The sequence below is a fragment of the Manis javanica genome, chromosome 10 (assembly GCF_040802235.1).
Source record: "Manis javanica isolate MJ-LG chromosome 10, MJ_LKY, whole genome shotgun sequence".
NCBI lineage: Eukaryota > Metazoa > Chordata > Mammalia > Pholidota > Manidae > Manis > Manis javanica.
In genome coordinates, this window is record NC_133165.1 from 113,163,322 (window position 1) to 113,185,324 (window position 22,003).

At 57.6% G+C, this 22,003-nt stretch overlaps 1 protein-coding gene and 1 long non-coding RNA gene across 4 annotated transcripts in view; one reads left to right on the top strand and one right to left on the bottom strand.

The window, feature by feature from the left end:
• Nucleotides 1-8,379, top strand: part of LOC108399018 (uncharacterized) — a 34,110-nt gene extending 25,731 nt beyond the window's left edge. The window contains exons 4-6 of one of the 2 annotated variants that reach the window (XR_005058166.2): nt 1,160-2,009; nt 2,929-3,160; nt 6,807-8,379. This is a non-coding gene — a long non-coding RNA (uncharacterized lncRNA). Of the gene's footprint in view, nt 1-1,159; nt 2,010-2,137; nt 2,272-2,928; nt 3,161-6,806 lie in introns of those variants that run through there. The other variant, XR_012121623.1, reaches the window with a different exon arrangement.
• Nucleotides 1-16,016, bottom strand: part of NFAM1 (NFAT activating protein with ITAM motif 1) — a 31,745-nt gene extending 15,729 nt beyond the window's left edge. Inside the window, exons 1-3 of one of the 2 annotated variants that reach the window (XM_017663511.3) lie at nt 15,643-16,016; nt 2,199-2,528; nt 950-1,062 (exon numbers count right to left, since the gene is read on the bottom strand). In XM_017663511.3, the coding sequence (XP_017519000.1) occupies nt 950-1,062; nt 2,199-2,528; nt 15,643-15,742 (543 nt within the window). In that variant the 5' untranslated portion in view covers nt 15,743-16,016. The remainder of the gene's footprint in view (nt 1-949; nt 1,063-2,198; nt 2,529-15,642) is intronic. The other variant, XM_017663510.3, reaches the window with a different exon arrangement.
• Between the last annotated feature and the right edge of the window lie 5,987 nt (nt 16,017-22,003).

A 22,003-nucleotide genomic window follows, 5' to 3' on the forward strand; every position in this document is an offset into this window, starting at 1 on the left:
CTGCCTGTGCCTGGACTGTTGCAGTAGCTCCTCCGGAGCCTCCCTTGCCCAGCTCCTTGTCACAGCAGCCCAAGGGTCCATATCAGTGCCCTCACCTGGCCTCACCGCACCACCACCCTCCCCTGCTCCCTGCACTCAGTCTATGCGACCCACAGGGCCTCCCTGCAGCCCCTGCAACGCTGGCAGCAGTCTCCTGCCTCGGAGCACCTGTGCCTGCTGGTCCCCTGCTGACACTCTTCCCCATGCCTGCCCACCTCCCTTCCTTCCAAGGGCAGCATGGGGGGGCCCTTCAGGACCCTTTATCTAAAACAGCCAGTGCCCTCCTTCCCACACGCATAGCCTCTTCATTTTGCTGTGTTTCCCTAACAGTCGCTTTACTAATTTATGTTTGTTTTTAGTCTGTCTCCCCTCGGCTGGAATACAAATTTGATAAGAACCGGGACTTCTTGGGGGTCCATTTTGGTCACTGCTGTATCTCTAGGGCCTAAAGAGGGCCTGGAATTGAGTAGGTGCTCAGTAAATACTTGTTGAATGGACAAGCACATGAATTCCCGTCTAAGGAGTCTTTCCCTGGGTATGGACAGAGTCCGGCCTTGTGGGTGCAGACGCTTAGCCTTCCCTGACCAAGGGAGCCCCCGCGGTGGTGCCAGAGCCCTCTCCCCATGCCAGGGTTTCACTGGCTGAGTGGCCAGCAGGCAGCAGAGAAGCTCTTGGTCCCCAGAGGATGGAGCAGTGTCCTGAGCCACCCTGACGGTCGCCCTCAAGGAGCCGGAACAGAAGTTCCAAACCACAGCCTGGAGCCCTGACGGCCATCTTTGCACCCCAGGGCTGGCAGAGCCTGGTGCCCACTGCACACTGCATTCCTTCACTTGATCATTTCCTGAGCGCCCACAATGTGCTGGGCATGCATGGAACCCAGGGGCACACGCTGTGCACGAGCATCCCCTACCTTCTTCCAGAGCAGCAGAGCTGTGGCCAGGACGCTCAAGACACTCAGGAGGCCAGCGAAGCAAAAGAGCAGGAGCTTCCCAGGGCGCTGTGGGGGCTCTCGGTACCCCGAGTCTAGAGGAGGGCAGGGAAGCATGGGGGTCAGTTACCTGGGCGAGGCCAGGGCCCACCTCACCCCACAACCTCCAATTCCTATTTCTTCTATTCCCAGGACCCCGCCTACAGCAAGCCCCATGAGGACCCCCAAGATCCCCACTCCCACTCGCTCTGGTTAAGCCCCTTTCAGTGTTTGCTGCCTTAGTTCCTGTCACGGGCAAGGGTCACATCTCTTGTTTCTTCAGTGCCCCCGCCTCAGTGAGCTGGCCCCACCAAGAGCCGCTGGTGGGACTTTCTGCTTCCTACGTGTGAAACGGTGATCATATGGCAGGTACGGTGAGGGTTAAGGGGACTTGTCTGCCCCAGGCCCAGCGGGGAGCCGGCCTGCACCCGGGGTAGGTGCAGTGCACAGCCCAGCGCCTTCCCTTGAGCTTTCTTTCCTTTCATTCTTCCCTCCTTCCATCCCTCCATCCATCTACCCAACCCATCCATCCATCTGCCTGGCAAAAAATTTTGGAGTGCCAACCACGTGCCAGGCAGTGTGTTATCTATCAAGCGCTTCCCGGTACCGGGCACCAGCCCCCTCATGCAGGGCCTCATTCATCACCAGAGAGCCTGAAGACCAGGCCCAAGGTCACATCCTGACAGGCACCAGAACTGAGGTCCACACCCAGGTCTGTGGGGTACTGAAGCCCTGGCCCCTACCAGCGCATTGCAGGGACAGGCCAGAGAACTGTGGCTTCCAGTGATGCGCTGTTCTTGACTTTTCCGGGTGGACACTCTGCTGAGTATGTGGCGAGAGCTAGCAATCTGCCCCCAGGAAGATGTACTGAGCCGAACGCTCGCTCACAGGCCACCACAGACGCACACATGCTCATGCCTGATTCTGCACTCACCCAGTCCCCGAGCTGTGCTGAAGGGACATGGAAACCCTCGCTCAGGTCACCTGCCAGAGGTGGCCAGAGGTATGTCCACATCCCAGGCCTCTGCCCTTCCCACATGAATGCAGGCATCTCAGCACACTTGCGTGGTTCTGTGTACTCTGTTCTATTCTGCCAAAGCTGAAAGCTGAGGCGAACATCCCCCGCTCTAGGTCCTGTACCCCAAACTCTGCTGCATGAAGCCGCTGGGCCCTTTGCCCTGGGAAGCCCCACCTCTGACCAGGATGAAGGTGCCACTGCCCCGCAGTCTGGCCTGGGGCCGCTGGATGGAGCAGTAGTAGGTGCCTGTGGCTGCTGCATCGGGCAGCTTTGGGGAGATGGGGCACATGATGGAGTAGGTCATGTTCTCTTTGCCGGAGCCAGATTGGCAGTCAGTCTGCTTCTCGGAGCTCTCCCGGCCCTGGAGGTCCACGTGGAAGTAGCTGACCCTGAAGGCCTCGAACTCCCGGGTGTACTTATAGGTGATTGTGCAGTTGAAGTTAACAGTCTGGTTGGCCAGAGAGACCAAAATGGGGGGGCCAGTGTGGGTGACCAACTGCCCTCCTGCAGGGAAGGAAAAGCAGAGAATGGCAGCTTACTCTCCAGGCGGCTTCCATTCCACTGGCTTCCCGCGGGGTGTGTGGCTCCCACGCACACCTCCCATTACTCACTGTGCAGGGGCCATGCCAAGTGCTTTACATGGACTGCTCTACCACTCCCAACATGCCAAGACAGAGAGGAAGAGCCTGAGGGTCAGGGAGGTCAAGCTGCCAGCTATCAAGTGCAGCTACAGCCCCACCCAGGGCTGGGAGACTCCAGACTCCGCACTCGCAACACTCTCCTTCCCAAAGGCTGAGAGGCCATGTCAGATAAAAGCACAGGCCTGAGAAGACCCAGAGCTGGTGAAGGATTTGAAGTAAAGAGGAGGAGGCAGGAAATAAAACGATGGAACCCTTTCTGGCAGGAAGAAGCCCTACCTGGCACAGACCCACAGAGGAAGGCAGTCCTGCCCTCCCAGCCTGAAGGAGGAGGCATGCCAGGCAGCAGCAGAGACAGACCTTTCCCTGAATCTGATTGGAAGAATTTGTCTGTCAAGTTTCTATAGACTCGAACCAGCAAAGCCCTGAGAGCCGCTGCCAGCGATGCAGAGGTGTTCCACACGTAGCCGTTTGGGCCGCAGCCCTGATGTTCCACACGTGAGTATCACAAAGGCAGTCCTACGGGAGCCGCCACCTCCTCCCTGGTCCACCCACCTCCCCTCCTCCCCAGAGGCTGCTGGACAGTTTGGAAGCCCCCAGAGCAGCAGCCTGCTGGCTGGGCTTCCTGCCCTGCTGAAGCTTCCTGAGATGCTGGTCAGGTTCCGGGCCCAGGTCGGCACTGCCACCTCCCCAGCCCCAGACTCGAGCCGCACAAGCCCCTCAACTTCAGCCAGCTTTGTCCCCCTCAGTGCCTTCCTGCTCCCACAGCCCAAAAACAGACAGTTCTAAATTGAGGTCAGCAGTGAGCAGCCAGGAACATGCTGGCCAGGTTGTTCATGTGCAGAAGATCATGCGCCTGAGACGCTCAGAGGGAGAAGCAAGACTTATTTTGTTGGGGAGAAATGGGCCCCCTGCCTGCAGTGTGGGGCTGGTGGCGCGGGGCCAGGCTGGTCCCTCCACAGGCTGCTGCAGCTCAGCCCAGAGCTGAGGGAGGGGAGGCCAGGCCCCCTGGAAGGCAGGGACAGCGATGGCCCTCCACGCCTGTCAGTTCCTCCAAGCTGCAGCCATGCAGGTATTTTGAGGTTGCTTTCAAACAACTAGAGAGACCCCTTCCCCACAGAACCAAAGGCACAACAGTTCCGGGGAATGGGCTGGCGTGTCCGGGTGTCAGCATCGGCTCTGTCACAGGTCCCTGGTGTGCAGGTGCTCCCACATGGAGAACCCACTGAGCTGGCCCCTGGGCTCCCCTCCAGTGGGTGAAGCAGGAAGGGGTTCACGCACTTTATATCTCTAGGTTCTACTGCAGGGTGAGCGCTGTGTTGTTTAACTAACACGTTAGTTTTGTCATAAAGCAAAGAGCAGGGGTTCAGGGCTGAGGTACGTCTGAGATGTGGCAGGGGCAGGGTGGGGATGTAGAGGCAGGGGAGGGGGATGTTGCACGACCACCCAGGGTCCTGGGGAAAGGACAAGAGGTCAGCAGGGTGAGATGGACATCACTCGTCCTGCCTGGCAAGCCCACGCTGCCATCTGTCCCACACACCCAGGCCACCTCCGGCTCTGTTCCCCCTTCTGCTGTGCCCCCTGCCTGGAACCCCCACGTCCTGCCCTGCTTGGGCCCCATTGCTGACTTGCAGCGGCATCCTTCCATCTGGTGTGGCAGTGACCCTGCCGGAAGCCAGGCCAAGCTGCGTTCAGCTAGTGTTTCTGGGGGCCAGGAGGTTGGAACCTGACCAAAATCACCAGGAGAGCAGCCACACCAGGGCCTGCACGACAGCCTCTCCACTTCCCCTGGGGCCACCTGCTCCTCTTCTCCGTGCATCTAAGAGGCGACTCCAGGCCCATGGAGGCTGGACACACTGTCAGCACTGAGGGCACCTTCCTGTTTGTCCCAGCTGGAAGACATTCATGTAATTGTCTTAAAAAATTCTCCCCATTTGAGAAATCCTAGAAAATGATGGAATCTGTCAATGCAATTAAGTCGATCTTTACAATTCTGGGGAGATTTGTAGAAACAGATGATTGTTTTCTGTATTCTTCCGAGAGTCATTATTTTAAGGTCAGACAGTTAAAGTCATGAAAATGCATGGCCTTGGCTGAGGACTGCCACCGAGAGGAGAATCTCGGACCTGGGGTGAAACTGCCATCTCCCTAAGTGAGGAGACAGGCAGTGTCTGTCGGTCGGAAGGCGGCCGAGCTGGAGGCAGTGGGCCCGACACAAGGATGAGGCCTGTAGCCTCGGCAAAGGCGGCAGGGTGCGGGCCTGCAGGCATAGCTAACTACCCCCACTGCCCCTTCTTTTCCCTGGGTGTCAGCACCCCAGAGCCCGAACCATTCCTACCTCCTCCCTGACCTGTGCCTCTAAGAGGCCCTTTTGGGGTGCAGGCTGCTCCTGTTGGCTGCGGAGCATCCTCCCATTAAGAGTGCTCGGGACAGGCTCAGAGTAATTTCCAGGTGCATGAATTCTTTTCAGCTACCATTTGCTTACACCTCTAACATGGAAGGGCCTCCAGTTAGGTCACAGGCCCCGTCCAAGGCCTGGACAACATGCCCAGTCTCACAGGGAGGCAGAGGGAGCTGGTGGGGACGGAACCGTGAACTCTACATGGGGAGGTGGGAGAGCAGCATGCTGGGGACCTGGGGGTCTGGGGGTCATCAGTGAACTGATGTCCCCTGAGTGCCACAGGGATGGCACAGTGGCTGGGGCTCATCTTGAGCCCAGTGCCAGCTACATTACGCTTTGTCCCGTGTTTGGGCTAACAGAGTGTGTCCCCACGGGACAGGGCAGGCTAGACCAGGGTGAGCTGGCCTGGAGATCCTCTGGGTGCTCACGGGCTGCTCCAGGGGCAGGTGGCCTGGGAGGACTGGGGTGGACCTCAGATTCCCAGGGCAGAGCGGGGTCGCCGCTGAGTGGCCCGTGAAAGTGACCAAAGGAGGCCAGTCCGAGCCCTGCGGCCCGAGCACGGGGCCCCTGGTCTGTGACACCTGAATGGCAGGGCCTCTCTGCCCCTCCCGCTCCTTCCCCGGCCTGTCTCCACCCGCTAACCGCTGACCGTGGGCTAAGGACCAAAGGGAGTCTGAGAGGGGAGGCAGGGAGAGAGCCTCACTCCTGACTCTCACAGGCCCCACATGGCCTCCTCAGCCCGATCACGTTCGGAATCTTGGCGGAGATTTAAGGGTTGGAGATGTGAACAGCTGGGATTCCTTTGTGACCCATGACCGGGAACAGCCCAGGCGGGCCTGGCTTCCCCTCCAGGCACTGGGAGCGTGTCCCCACACTGAAAGGTATAAAGGGCTGACAAGGCCGCAGGAGCAACACAGAGTGGCTCTGCACATAACTGTCCAGGAGGCCTGCGGGCAGGGGCGGGGGCTGCGTGCCCCCTGGGCTGGCACAGGCAGGAGACGAGTGCAGGGAAGCCGGGTGGTTGCTGCCCGAGGGATGGATTCCTTCCCTTCCAAGAGGGCAGGAGGATGTGTCTGGAGAGAAGGGCCTGGAGGGGCCTCCTGGAGTGGGGGCAGGGATGAGGCGGTGGGCAGGGGGGTGAGAGTGAGGATGGCCCGACCCCCAGCTGCCCAGGCTCACTGCTGTTTGCAGCGCAGGCGGACAAGGAGGAGGGAGCTGGAAGGCCGGGAGGATTTGAAGGTGGGGTCCGGGGGAGGCTTTCTGGACAGGAGAGGTAGGAGCCTGTGTGCGTGCACAGTGGGGCACAGAGTGGGGAGGGCATGAGGGGGCCGGGGAGCCGGGAGCAGGCCAGCCAGAGAGGATGGCGGCTGGTGCCTGGAAGGGCCTCACTCCCAGCCCTGCCTGAGGTTGCTTATTAGGCATTTCCAGGTCCTCCCCTCCCTTCCCCACACAACCACAGGCCCAGATGGTTCCACTTGGCAGCACTGACCCTGCCCACCCTTTGCAGCAGGAGATGGTGTTTTCAGGGATGGCATGTGCTCTGGCCCTGGCTTCTCAGCAGCTCCAGGGACTGCTAGGAAGCCTGGAGCCTGGCCAGAAAGGGGCTTGGGGTTGCCTGGGAAAAGCCCAGTTTCTGGAGGAAGCAGGCCTGGGTTTGGATCTTGGCTCTGCCCCTTAAAGGCTGAGCAATGCTGGGCACGCGGCTTCCTTTCTCTGAAGCTTGGTGTCTCCCCTGCACAACAGGGAGAAGAACATGCCAGCCTTACAGGTTCTCCCGGAATCAATGGGGCCAGGAACACTTGCAGGCTGCCACAGGGCCGGGCTGCCTCTCTCCAGGGACTAGAAGGAGGTAAAGAAGTCAGATGAGGCCTGAAGCCTCACTGTGAATCTGGAAAGGTGATTGCCAGCTGGACCCTGCAGCCCATGGAAGTGACAGGCCCAGAGTGCGGGCACACACAGCACAACGGGCCTTCAGGAGTACCGGGACTCCAGGGGCCAGCCCCCCTTCCTCAGGCCAAGCCTGTCTACCCCTGTGGGCCCTGGCCTGGCCTGGACATCGGGGAGCAGGCAACACCTCGATGAAGACCCCGGGCCTGCCCCTGGGGGCTTACCCGCTATGTGATATTTGTGAGCCAGGGCTCTGAGCACAGGGAACCCTCCCTAGAGCAGCATCCTCCTGTCTGTCCCCATCCTGTCTGTCGCCCTTGTTGGGGAAGACTGTCTACCACCTGGTGGAGTCTGATCCTTCCTTTCCAGTTCTTTTGAATCTGTGGCCGCTTGAACTGTGGATTTGAGAGCTGACTGGAGAGCGCACTTCCACTCCCCACCCAGGACCCCATGCTGAGTCCCTGGAGGGAGGGATTTGCAACCAAGGGACTTGTGTGGGAGGTGCCCACCCCCTGCACGACGCCCCCCTTCCGCATGGATAGCTCCAGAATCCAGCCTCTCCTCCCCAGCCAGGGCCTGTGGGGCACCGCCCCCCTCGAGGGCTCCACAAGCCGTCCTGCCGCCCCTGCCACGGTGCCCGACTGGAGGAGTCCCAGGAAGGAATCTGAGATCAATTTACAGGGTCAAGACAAGCCGTTAAAGCAGACAGAACATGGAGCATTTTGTGCGCAGTAAGGGCACTGTTTATGACCTTCTGGCTTCAGTTATATTCAGACAACTGGGTTCAGACAGGGTCAAGCTATAGCGTGCATCCCTTAACTCACCACCGTCACAAAAAAAAATGCAGCTAGCGCCTGGCCTGGAGGGTCCATTCTGGTCTCTGGGCCCTGCGCACCGGCCTGGCTCAGCTGCCTTCCAGCCCTGACTCACTCCCCCAGGACCTGCCAGGCTCCTGAGCTTTGCCCATGCTACTCCCACCACTCAGAATGCCCTCCTGTGCCCTTCCTCTTCCCAGGCTGTGGTCCTGAGGCAGGCACAGCCAGTGTCCAAAGAGGGCCAGCCAGCATCCCTCCCTTACTGCAGCAATGACAAGCCCCCACCCCCAGAATCTGGCATCTTCCCCACGCTCCCTCCCTCTCTCCCGACTCTCTCCAGTTGCCAGGGCTCCCTGGTCCACCTCACCCACCAGCTGCTGGGACAGGCCTTGACTGCAGCTTCCCCTCTGCCTGGAACTCAATCTCTCTAGGGCACCAAGCATCAGCCAAGGGTGTGAGAGCCCAGACAGGCTGATCAAAGGCATCCACTCCAACTTGGGTCGATTTTAAAGAAAATTACTTTGATTCCCCGGCTACAGAAGAAAGCAGTTCCCACGGTCTTTATTTTAGGCATGGAGTTTTGCCCTCCAATTTAACCGGCATCTCCCAGAGCCAGGCCTACCTTTTTAAGGGCCAGTCTGAAGGGCTGCTGATTTTATCACAGGGCTCTGGCCATTTGCCCGAACATGCATCCCAGGTTGCTGCAGAAAATCCGGTGAGTCCTTCAGGACACATGCATCAAACATAGCAGCGCGTGGCCAAGTGGCTGATTAGGGAGAAGGGTGTAGCAGGCGCTGGAAAGCAACATTTGAACAGAGAGTGTGTATTATGAAGCTTTTAGCACTGATGCCCTCGGAACACTGCCATCAGACTGGCTGTCACATCTTTCAACACCTCCAAATTACAAAGATGCATATGGATGTGGCAGGCCTGGGGGCCATTTCCACAGCCTGCCTGCTTCCCCTTCTAATGCCTACAGACTCTGGATCCCAGGGGCACAGAGTCCATGCTTGGACTCAGACCAAGTGCAGAATGTCAGGCGTTTGGCCCCAGAAATGTGTAAGCTTCGTGGGTGTCAACTGGTATTTTTAGAGCACTCACATCCCCTTTGGTCTGTTTCGAATGGCAAGTTGCTCAGACTTTAGACCTCCTTTGAGGGTGTGGCCGGGGGCAGCAGGGGACTCCGTTTCTCCCTTTATGCCTCCCTGTGCCCTCAAACTAGAGCATCAGGATGGCATGGAGGTGGTGATAGGGCCAAAGAGGTGGGGTGGAGTTCTGCTCCTTGTCTCAGAATGGGGGTGTGAGAAACGGAGCTGGGTGGGTAGACCCCACCAGGGTGCCCCCTGGAATGTGCGCCCACCCAAAGCCATGCCAGGCAGAGCTGGGCCCTGCCTCTGGGAAGGGAGCTAACCGATGAAGCAGGAAAGTGGTAGGATAAAAGGAAGGCTCAGGGCTGCGAGACCCAGAGAGAGGACCCAACCCAGCTGGGAGTGGGGAGGCTCCTGGAGAAGCACCCCATGGGCTGGGTCCTTGCTGGTGATTCTTCAGTCCCCCGCCATTATAAAAGTGAAGCATGCCCACTGTAGATATTGCAGGCCCCACAGCAAAGGATCAAGAAGAACGGTGGACTTGTCTGCAGTTCTGCCACCCCGACATCACAGCTGTGAACACTTTGATCTCCCCCATCTCTTTACCAGGCTGAACTCTGAAGGCAGAGTGGGAGGCAGCCAGGCAGGGGAGGGGCACACAGAGGGGGGTTTAAGCACAAGAAAGCTCTCAGGTGAAGCTTCTAGAAGACTTGAAACAGGACACTGGTTGGTAGTTGGGGGACTCAAGAGCTGTGGTGGAGTTGAAATGGTTGGTGGGGGGCAAGGGGTGGGGAGGCGGGGACAGAAGGCCTTCCTGGAAACCCTGAGGGGGCCTCCGCGGGCTTCTAAATTGGGAATTAACGTGATCACATTTCATGTTAGAAAGATAACAAGAAAACTGCTGCACAGTTTCAAACAGTCTTCCCCAGCTGCCTAAACCCCTCACATGAGTGATTCATTCTGAGGGATTCGGTCCACCCCACCCCCCAACCGCCTTTTTAAACATAAATGCTTCTGGCTGTCAACATGCTAACTCCTTCATAGACGCCTTCACCAGATCACTTTTATCATGAATTCTCTTAAATCTCTGCCTCCCCAAAGATCCTGTATCCTCAGGGCACAAAGTCACTCACTGCCCTCCATCCCCACCCTCCCCTTCCACACCCTCCGAGCTGCCCCATCCCTGCCTTCACCCCGCTGCCTCCCTCCCACTGCGGGAGGAGGTCAGCAAAGACCCCAGGGGCTGAGCTGCAGCTCCTGCTGTTTCTGGCCTGGACCCTGACCCTGCAGGTACCTCTGTCTTTGAACTTCCCTTCTCCCCGTAGTACTCCACCAGCCCGGACCTTCTCTTTGCCCTTTCTCTGGACTTCCTTATTACACAGCTCACCTGTTAAGGTCGGTGCTTGTTCCCTGGCCCTCTCCACACCCTCACCTGCCCAGGTGAGTTCAGTCATGCCCCCCATACCTCTGAGCTCCTTCCTGATGCTCAGAACGCCAGTGAATACTCAGGGTAGAGTCCGACCTTCCCAATCAATAGGAGCCCCGGTGGGCAGGCGAGAGGGCACTTTCCAGGAGCGAAGGCCCAGGGGCGGAGAGTCATCCAGCATGGATCAGAAGTTGGGTGTGGGAGTTGGGGCAGGAGTCTGGAAGGGAAGGGCAGCTCAGACTAATGGGGAAGGTCTTATCTAAGTGCACCATGGCCGGGGTTCCAGTGACAGCAGCGAGGCCCATCAGGGATCATCTCGTACGTGCAGGATGCATGGGTCGTCATCTCCTGGTCCCCTAGCTCCTTAAGACAAGGTCCGAGAAAGGGGAGTTGCTGATTCAAAGACTATGCACATTTTAGATTCTGATATGTGTGGCCAAGTGGCCTTTGGGAATGTGCCCTTGGACCCTGTGACCAGCACAGGGAATGCCTCCCTGAATGAGGATGGGCTGCCTGACAGGAAGCTGTCCCTGGCCAAGCCCTAGTGCGGGGAGGGAGGGGAGCAGATACCTGCCAGGCCCACCACCCTGCCTCTTGCAGGCACCCTATCTCCATGGTCGATGCCCAAAGACCCTCTCTGAGGGGTCCCAAGTGCAGACCCTGGGCCCATTGATGGCCCTGGACATGCCTCCCTGGTTGCTGACAACAGGAGGATGCTGAGTGCCATGACAGGCAGGTGGGGGCTCAGGGTGGTCAGGTGATTTGGCCAAAGTCTCCCAGGACTCAAACCCAGGCAGGTCAGACTGTCTGAGCCAGGCGGCCAGGAGCCTGCCTGCTAATTTCACATCTACTCCCACCCCTTTCCTTCTTCTGGTTTCAGCCCCTACCCCAGGGCCTGATGCCCGCTCTCCCACTAGGTGAGGCCTCACCCACACCCACACTAAGCAGGAAGCAACAGAGGTCAGAGGAGCCAGTGGAGGGTCAGTCCCGTTCCCCGGCCCACAGCACCGAGAACCACCCAATTAACAAGACCAGAGGGCCTGTTGCCCCACCTGTGTTAAGAGGCGCCCAGGCCCAGGGAGGGCAGGGGGCTCACCCCAGCTCCACCTCACACCAACACCCACCCCGGGCTCCTGGTGGCAGCCCATCACCCCGCTCGCAACTCCTGCTCTGTTGGCTGCGGCTGAGTTGTAGAATCCACGGTTATGGTTTTTCCTGGGCTTGCCCTGGGGGCCAGGCACCAGGGTGGGAGTCACAGACTCAGAGCCAAGTGAGTCTGCACATTTCCAGCTTTCTGGAAGCTCAGTCCACACCAGGCGGACAGCAGAGAGAGAAACAGCCTCAGTGGGAACATGGCCCCTGGGGGCAGTGCACACATGTGTGCCTGGAGCCCTCATGCAAGTGTTCACAGCACATACGAGAAGCCCAATGCGTCCACCATAACTAAGTAAGCTGCAGTGTATTCATTCAGAGGACACTCTATGGCAGCGCTTGACAAATGTGTTCCGTAAAGGGCCAGGTAGTAAATATCTTAACGCTTTGAGGGCCATATGGTCCTTATCGCAGCTGCTCCACTCTGCTGCTATAGGGTGACAGCAGTCAGAGATGATCTGTGAACGAGTAAGTGGGGTTCTGTTCCAATAAAACTTTATTTATGGACACGGAAATACATGGATATTGTATAATTTTCATGTATTGTGAAATATTATTTTTTTCCCAACCTTTAAAAAATATAAAAACCATTCATAACTCAAAGGCCATACAAAAAGGCAGTGGGCTGGATTTAGCCCCTGGGCCATGGAGTGTGACCATAAACCAACTTCAGCCACACTGTCAACTGGATACATCTTAAAAAACATAAAGTGGAGTGAGAGAAAAAGTGTCTGAATACTACACACAGTTTCATTCTGATTACATGAAGTTCAAACACAGGCAAGACTCACCTGTACATTTAGGGGCTCTAAAGTACTAAAGGTAAAACTATAAAAATATGCCAGGAAGCAATGACCCTAAAATCAGGTGGTACCTCTGAGGGGAGAGGGGTTTGTGGGGGGGCGGGGGCACAGGGGCTCTGGGACACTGTAATGTTCTTTCTTGACCTGGGGAGTAGTCACACAGGACTTTGCTTTATAATATTTATTGTTCTTTGCTGTGCATGTGTTATATTTCACAATCTGAGAAGAGAAGCAATGACAACAGGACCTGCTGGAACGGCGTCTGAACCCCTGCCAGCCAGGCATCTATGATCCTCCCGGAATTTATCCCAGTGGGAATGGTACCCACAGCTCTGCTGAGAGAGGGCCTTTGCAGTCACACTGACCGCCTGCCCTCTCCCTCCCCGCCAGCTCTGCCTTGTGGCCTTTATTCATGCTGCTGCCACCCACATGCCCTGTCTCCCCCCATCTCTGCTCGGTGGCTTCTCCACACTCCCCTGCCCACCCCCAGCAGAGAGGTGCTCCTCCTCCGCCTGCCTCAAAAGCTCTTTATTGGGATTAGACAAAGATGGAAAGCAGAGGCCAATCCCAGCAGAGGCGAGCGCTGCAGGGAGGCAGGCGGCTCTTGAGCACCATTTGGACAACAAAGGGAGCGGTGACATCCAGTCCAGAGCAGCCCGGGGCAGGGAGGCAAACCTGCCTGGCTAACTCCTGCCTCCGGTCATGTTCTGTCAAGTGCACTGGGCGAGTCTGAGTTTCCACCAGGTGGGGAGCGGCAGCTATGGCTTGTTCACCTCCAGATCCCTCCTACCGCACACTGTGCCCAGAAGTGGCTAGTTGAGAAATAAAAACAGCCCCAAATTCCAGAAAAGCAAGGAAAAGAAAGGGGACTGACATTTGTTGAGGACTCTGAGGGTCAGAAAGGTTAAGAAACTTGTCTGAGGTCACACAGTAGTCAACAGATGAAGGAAGGACTTGAACCTGGTCTGCCTGGCTCCAAAGCCTTGGACATTGCTGAGCCCTGTCAGAAGCAGGGTGAGAGCAGGTGCGCGGCCGCCCCAGAAAGCTGAGCCTGAGGCTCGGATGAGTCACCTCTGGGTGAGAGAAGTTACCCGTGACCACAAGTGGCTGCCAGACCTTTTGAGAAACCTTTTGCAGGGGGCTCAAGAGACCCCAGGGGAGCAGGCCTGAGTCCTGGCTCACAATGGAAGGAGCAGGGTTGGGAGCAAGAGTGATCCTGAGATGCCATCCCAGAGTGTGCCAGAATGTGCTGGAGACCCCTGGAAATGTCAGAGAGACCCCAAGGAGCTGTGGCTCAGCAAGATGTCGAGCCAGCCAACCGAATCTCAAGTTTCCATTGGCTGTGCTAGGCTGGCAGGTGGCTGACATCCTCTGAGCGCCAACCGTTCTGTCTCAGGATGCGCTACCAAACAGGACCTACTGTTGCACCCATTTAACAGATGAGACAGTTGGGGTATTAAGAAGCTGCCCAGGGTCCCAGAGTGAGTTACAGAGCTCAGATGCAAACTCAGGCTGAACGCCCCTGAACGCCCCCACTCAACTCTGCCTCGTACCATGGGTCAGGGAAATGGCCTCAGCGACCACACTCCCCGTGGCCCCCGTGGACAGGGTTGAGGGCTGCAGGCTGGATCTTGGTGCTGGCGGTTGATGGAGCTGGTTAGACCAGGCTGGTGTCTGCCGTGTGCAGAGGTTTGGGGCATGTGGGGAGGCAGGATTCCTTTCATCAGGACTTCAAAGCTCAGAGGTGAGGGGGTTTGTGGAGGGCAAAGAGCAACACTGACTGAGTGGGATGCCTGCGGGGCAGGACCAGGAGTGATGGGGTGCTCTCTGCTACTCCAAGAGGTTCTAGGAGACTAGAGGGTGTTTTCACCTCTTGTGAAAGAGCAGTTTCTCTTCTGTATGGCGTAGCGTATGCTGCAATACTGGGGAAAAGCCTGTTGTTTGCTCACAGCCAAAATGGTTACACAAGCGCTTCTCCCAGCAGGGCCCACAAAGTCCCCTCCACTCGGTTATGGGTGTGCCTGGTCACTTCTGGGGAGGAGGGGCCCCACAGAGAGAAATGACAGGAATTCCAGGAAATCAAGTTAAAAATGATTAAGTGTGAGTTCAAACATGTTGTCACCAAGGAGCTGTATTTCCTTGGGCCATCTTGGCACCAGGCCATCTCTGGGGGCAGGAGGGGAGTGGAAGGTGCCCAAGGTCAAGGAGATGGTGTCTTGGGGGGCCTGGCCCATGAGGCCTGCATTAAGCCCCAAACAGCCAGCTCCTGCCTCCCAGGGTGTAAATTTTTCTGAGAATGTTATTTACAAAGAAGGAAGAGAGAAGCCCCCAAGTCCACTCCGAAGGATCCTGATTTGGGTCTGGCACTGACCTCTACTCCCCCTCCAGGCCTTGGGCCAGTGGCCTGGCCTCCCTGGACCTCAGTTCCCCTGTTCTGAAGTGGTGTTGATGGGCACCGCACACCGAGGTGCCCCAGGGGGCCTGAGTGTGAGTGTGAAGTGTGTGCACAGAGAGGCTAATTGTGATAGTAAGAAGAGCTCTTATTGCTTATGGTATAAATGAAAGGCGGGGGATGAAGCAAAGAGGTGGAGCTCCTGGAAGCCTCTAGAAGCCTGAATGAGCAGGAAGAGAAACAGGAGCCCTGGGAAGACAAGAGGATCTGTGCTGCTCAGGGAGAGCCCCCAGTGTGGGCAGCCCTGGCAAGGAACACTCCTGGGGGCTCCCTGGCCTGGATGAACTCACCCCAAGGCCACACACCCCACGGCCTGGCATGGACCCAGGCCCCCAGCTTCTGAGAAGATCTAGGACCAGGAGAAGGGGCACGGCACCGGACCCCAGAAAGGCCTAGCTCCTGTTGTGAAATAATGACGGGGCCTCTGGTTGCATTTCAGGAAGTGGGAGGTGCCACCCCTTCTGGCAACAGTGACAACTTTGAGCCTGGGGGCACAGTGCTCCTGGTGGCCAGCCTCTAGCCTCCCCTCCCCTCCCTGGCAAACACAGGCAAGGCTGGCTCTGCTGCCTGGCAGGTTCAAAGCAGTGGTTCCACCATAAGATTTCTTAGGGTGAGCTGACCCTCCCCATTGACCCCCACACCTGCCTGACACCCCCTGGCCCAGCGATGCCCACCCACTTTGTTTAAGGACCAGGAGGTCAGGCTGTGCTAGGAGGGAGGCTGTTAACACAGCAGTAAGGGGGGTGGGCTGCCCCTGCCCCTTCAAAAGGCACCTTGGTGAGGTATTAGCTAAACATCCCCTGGGTCCCTGAAGACTTCCCCTGTGAAGTCTACAACTTTCACACACACCAGCAAATCCCCTCAGACAAGGCCCCGGGGGAATTAGCGGCGGCAGATGGAAGCCGCTCTGATGTCCGCGAGCCAGAGGGCACATGAGCAGAAGGAAGACGGCGTACCTGTCAGCCGCAGGGTCCAGGCGCACATCAGCAAACCCAGGAGCCAGGGGGCCGCGAGGAGGCCGGGCGTGGCCCACCACCATGGGGGCCGGCGCTCCATGGAGCCTCGGTCAGCGTCCCTCCTTCCTCTTAGCTCTCAGGAGGGGTCAGCCTGCAGGCAACCACGGTTCCCCCTCGCGTCCCCATCAAGCTCCTCCCTGGCCACCCTTCTGCTTCCTGAAGGTCTCAATAACTCTGGACTTTCCACCCAAGAGTGGGAACAGCCCCAAGCAGGGGCACCACCGGGTCACCTCGTCCAGGAGAAGGGCTGGGCCCAGCCTATCCACCCCCTGGGCAGTAGGCTTCCTCCTGCCCCTCCCCCCTTCCTCCTCAGTCCCTTTGTGGGGGTGCGGAAGAATGATTTCCACCAGTAACTCCTGGGTTATCTGCTCACGAATGAAACTCTTGTAAAATGACCACATCCACACAGACTTCCCCTCAGAAATAATGCAGGAGCCCCTTGACTGATGCGCTCATCCAGCAGCAGGGTTTTCGTCGGGGTGCGGGGGTGGCTGGGAGAATGGGGAAGGGCAGGTGTGTGATGGAGGAGGGGCAGGCAGTTTGCATGAGGCAGGAGCCCCAAGTTCTCAGCCCTCCTTGGTGCCAAAAGGTCAGCGGCCCCTCCTGAGTCCAGGGAGGGCCACCATGGGTCCCCGGCAGAGGCCCAGCGGAGGCCTCCTCCCTGACCCACCTCGAGACTCCTCCCCCCTGCAGCTTCCCTAAACCTGAGTCCCCCCCCACCCCCAGGAGACCTGAATCACTTCCCCATCCGGCCCCAGCGGCACCAACACAGAAGTAGTAAATATGTGCTCCCGGGCCCCTTACCCCAGCACAGGGCCGGCTGGATGGAGTCAGGGCGTCTGCAGGGGCTGGTGGGAGCTCAGATGCCGTCACATGGAGGAAGTGGGGTGAAGGCAGCCAAGTTCTAGCACATGCTGAACACTTGGTCTCCATTCTCCATTAGTGCCCATTAACAACGCTCAAGATAAGTGTTATCGCCCCATTTTACAGAGGAGGAGACTATGCCTCCAAAGGGCGAAACAGCTTGTGCGAGATGAGGGCAGGCACTTGGGGCCTGGCTGAGTGAGGCGTGAGCTTTGCCAGTTGCCTGATGGAGCCCCACTAACGGTATGGGGGGTCCCTGTCCAAAGGCTTTCCCCTCAGCTGCTTTGCGCATGAACAGTGAAAGCCTGAAGCTGTTTCCCCCCAAACCCAGGAGTGCGGGGAGGATGGCAGGCAGGAGCAGGGATCGCCCACCAGGTGAGGAAGACATCTCCCACTGGCTGGGGGGCGGCGGGGACCCCAGTGGTATTGACTGTTGATCCATCATGGTGATACATGATCGCATGTGTCACAGTGAGACACAGATAATCTGCTTCACGCTGTTGCTGAGCTCCTAGGGGGAGCAGGTTGTCTAAGCACCTCCGTGTCATGGTGATAGACGTCATGTTAATGCCTCTGCAAATGGAGGGAGCATTATAAAGGCATCGGTCTGTGCCTCTAGGAGTCTCTTTATGACTTGGCATCTGGGGGTGGCCAAGTGCCAGGCTGCTTCAGCACAGGGTACAGACACGGCCCTGCCTCCCCTCTGCCTTCGCCAACCGAAGCTCTCAGCCCCCTAACAGTGCAGCCCACACTCTGATCTGCACCCCGGGAGCTCTGCCGCTCCTGAGCCTGGGTCCAGACTATGGCCTCACGCCTGCCCAGGGCCTGCTGCTTGTCTTCTGCACCTCTGACCCCCTGGGCCCAGCACAGAGCTGGCACCTGGTATATGCCCAGTAAGTACTGGCTCATGAGCAGGTGGACAATGAGTGACAGGGCCTTCCTCTGGAATTAAATGCAGGTGCCTACCAGTGAGCCTGGCACACAGCAGGCTCCCAACAGGCTTCCGTGGGATGCCAGGACCTTGGGGTTAACATAAACTTTGCCCAAGGTCACAGCCAAAATATGTGTCCAGTTGAAGTGACTGAGGAGAGCCCCAGCCTCTGGGCTCCTGACCACAACTCTAGCCCCCTGAATGGCAGGAGTGTGTGCCGAGCCAAGAGGGAGTCAAGGCAAGAAGGAAGGAGGGGGCACCCAGAGGGCTTCATGGAGGGTGACAGCCCTGAAGGAGGAGGAAATGGGGTATACGGATGTCCCCCACAGTCCAGAGACACCCTGTCCACGTGAAGACTAAAGCTTTCCAATCTGGATCACAATTGCTGGCCTCGTTTTCAGTTTAGTTCCCACATACACTTATTAAGTGCCTGCTGTGTGCCAGGCAGTGGAAGTACAAAACATGTCATAGTTTTGCCTCCAAGTGCTCCCTGTTTCTAGGGAAACAGAACCCCCAGACTGGATTCCCAACTACCTGAGTGAGCACAGGTGAGCAAGCAAGGCCCCTGGCCTGGAGAGATGGGTTAAAGTGCTCAGAGGCTGCCTGCCTTCCCTGCGTGTCCTCCCCAGGCTGCCCTGTGGGCTGTGGGTGCAGGAGGGGGCCACTCTCCCCCCTTCCCCGGCTGTGGACAGTCCCTTCTTTCCTTCCCACAGACTCCAGCATCAGGAGGAGCTCACGAGCTGGAGGGCCCCTCAGAATGACTCCCTACACTGGCCTGGTGGCTGAGATTGAGAGTGTCCCACTCCTGGGCCCTTGCGGGTCCACACTGCTGGGATCCCAGGGGCAGGCTGACAGGCTCCTGGCTCCCTTCCACCCTCTCTCTCAAGTACCCCTACATAGGGGAGGGGTGGGAAGGCAGCCCCTCCCCTCCTAGCACACCAGGATTGCCTCCAGGTCCCTCTTTCTACACCAGGTAGCAGCCAGCATACTCTGGTAGCAGACCTGACTGCTAAGCCCAAGGGATTCTCGACCCCTGAGAACCACCAGCTGAGATTCCGTTTAGGAGACCCATCTAATCGTGAGCTGGGCTGGCCCATGGTGGGCCAGCACCCTTTCTCAGGGGGGAGTGAGCTCTGTTACCAGAGGTGTGCAAGCCAACTGGGGGCCCTCCTCCCTACCTGTTGCTCGGAGATCCCTGCCAGGCTGGAAGGCTGGCCCGGCCTATCTCCAGAGTCCCTTCTCAGGTTAAGTAGTATTTTGCCTGTTTATTAAATATTTGTTTCATGCCCAACCCACTTCTAAAGGCTTTTCATGCATTGACTCCTTCAGTCTTCACAGAAACCTCATGTGGGCACATGTTATCATTGTTGCTATTTTACAGATGAGGAAACAGGAGATCAGAGAGTGTAACCCACTTGCCCAAGGCCACACAGTGAGTAAGCAGCACGGCAAGGGTGTGAACGCCCGTGACCAGGCTTTTAATCACTATGCTCTCCTGCAATTCACTTGATTCTCCCAGCAGGGCTGGTATTAATGGTCATCCTACAGATGAGCAGATTTTGTGACAAGAAAAACTGAGTACATGGCTGCTAAAGGTCACAGAGAGGATCAGAGGTGTGCCTCAGACCAGAGGCCAGGATTTTCCTTTTGGAAAATGCCCAGTTAGACAACACGTTCCCTAACTGCTGGAGGAGGCAGCAAGGAGGCATCCTCAGCCCCTGCCACACCGAGAAGAACCCTGGAGAGCTGGGAAAACCCAGAAAACAAAGGTAGCACTATCTAACATTTATTCCATTTTACCATGTGCCAAGACCTTGTTAGGCTCAGATGCTGGTCCACTGGGTCCCTGGGAGAGACAAGCACCGACCAGGACACTGGTCACTGGAGGTCCTCAGGTGGCAGGCGGCAGAGCCTTGAGGGTCCTGCACTGAGAGGGGAAGGGTGAAGGGGGAAGGGGGTGGCCCCTCCTGGCCACGCTGGACATGCCCCGGGTTGTCCTGTGCCGATGGCGCCACCTGGTGGCACAAGTGGGAACGCTCTCACCTGAGCTGTCCACAGCGCTCCTTCCTCCTGGAGGTGGGGCTTGGGGCTGCCGGGTCAGGCCAAGGCTTGAGAGGCCACACGACAGAGGGGCGGAGCCGGGGTGATCTGGGGCGGGCAGGACTAGGAATGTGCTGAGGGGCTCGTGGGTGCAGAGTGCGGCGAGTGCCGGCTGTAGGACCCCAACGCGCATCTCTAATGCCTTTCCCGGCACCCGCGGGCACCTCCTTCAGAGCACGCCTGCTCTGCCCTAACAAGCTGCTTTGGCTGGGGACACTTCATAAACTGCTCTTGGGGAGACTTCATCAGAGCCGGTTATTGGCCACCTGGCAAACTAGTCCCATCGCTTTGCAGTGGCAGCTGGAGACTTTCCGGGCAGGGCTCAGGGCTTGTTAATGTGAGTTCAGCCAATTAAGGAAACAATTAGCCTCCCGTGAGTTCTATGTCACCCCCACACAGTTCTATGGCTCCATAGGACAGAGGGGCTCGGTACCCTGTGGGTAGAGGGGTGTGTGTAGCAGCCAAAGTATGCAGATTTCCCGGCCCACAGCAGGTGCAGCTCATGAGGCTTTGGGAGGCCAGGGGGTCTGTATTTTAACAGACCCTGGTTTGCGCCTTGGAAGTACTTCTAAAGCAGATTCCCACGGGGCTGTGGGCAGGGTGACGCGCAGCTTCCCAGAGGGCTGCTCTGAGGGGGTCGCCCCCATGGCCAGGGGGAGCCCTTCACAGAGATTTGGCCGTCCCCTCTCCCTGCCCCTGGGAGGCCAGCAGGGCATCCCGGGAGTCTGGAGCAAGCCCCCCTCGGCTGGCATCCTGACCTAATCTCCTAAGCCAATCAGAGGCAGTTTCCTTATCTACAATATGGGGTGAAATACCTGTCTTGGAAGGATTTGATGAAGAACAGTTGAAGCAACAGAGGTGAAGCCCTTTGCAAAGAATCAAATGTTGGTTGAAAGTTGCTGTTCTGCCTTGAAATTTGATCAAGCCCCTCTCCTGTAGGTCTCTTTACGAGGGGCTAGGGGATTCGCAGAGAACACGGGTCCAGCAAGCAGAGACGGGACAGGTTCAGACCCAGGGGGGGGTTTCCAGAGGAGGGAATCTGACAGATCTGGGAAGGGGCAGCACAGAGATATTTGGGAAGGGTGGGGAGTGGAACAAGAGGAGCCCTCCAGGCAACCTCCCCACTACCTGCCTGTGTGGCCTGGTCTTGGATCTTGCCCCCCTAAGGTTCCAGAGATGGGGTACAGGGGGGAGGCCGGGGATTCACCAGGGACTCTCCCAGCAGTCTGGCCTGATTCCTCAGGAGAGCCCTGGGCTCCTCTCCTGCTCTGCCTGAGCTCTCTGCCCAGCGGGCTCTCTTCCTCTCACCTCTCTTACCATTGCCAGGCCAGCTCCCTCAAAGCCCATGCCTGAGGAGCCCTGGGTCAAAGTCAGAAGGCCTTAGGCTCACAGACAGCGAAGAACCCAAGCCAGCGCCTCTAATTCTTACAGGAGTCCAGAGTCCCTCCACTGACACTCATTCCACTCAACAAACTCTCAGGCCATTGTTCCAGGCCAGGCCCTGTGCTGGGTGCCCTCCACTGAGGCCAGACCTTAACGCTCACACAGCCCAGTGCGAACCCAGCAGGCAGGGCACTGAGCCCAGACCAGGCTGAGCCTGCTGCGGAAGTAAGTCTGCAGCATTCATGATGGCTCTGTAAGAAGCTTCTAGAAGTAAGAGAGAAAGGTGCTGCAGGAGAGGCTGGGAGCTGAGGCAGGCAGGAGAGGGCCTCTGGGGAGCCAGACCTGGGGAGGCCTCCCTCCCCGCCATCCTCTCCTGAAACTTCCTTCTCTTTGCAGTGCCAACAGTCAGATGAATAAAACCATTTATCTTTCTGTTAAAAAATCACCAATATTGCAACTAGTATCATTTCTATTGTTTTCATTTCATGTGTACCGATTTTTCAGTCACACTCTGAGTTAAGCAACTTTCTGGCCGTTTCTGGAAACCTGGTATCATTTACGATATGGTTTCTGAGAGGACTTTCTCCAAAAGACAGTTTGTGTGGAAGCTAACCTGTGTTCGCTGGAGTGAAAATCCCGCGCAGTGCTGAACACCCGGCAGCGCTGAGGAGATGCTGTGGGTCTTTTAGGACCAAAATTCTCCAAAGGATGCACTGAATCAACAGCCACCACAGTCTGTTCTGTGTCCGGATCGAGGGAAGGGGAACTTCAGTAGAGTCTAGACCTGGGTGCTGCCGCACCGCGATTTTCCACTGGGCACGCAGGCCAGCAGCGGCCCAAGGGTGAGGATCTCACTCCCTGAGAGCCTCCCCGGGGAGCGGGCAGGCCTGCCGCTAAGGAAGGTACTTTCAGGCCTTTTCATCTGACTTGTGCAGAGTATTTCTCAGCTGCAGCCCTGCCGGGCGGGGAGCCCACACCTGAGTCACCGCTTCCTTGCTGGCCATTACTTTTCCTGTCGTTCCT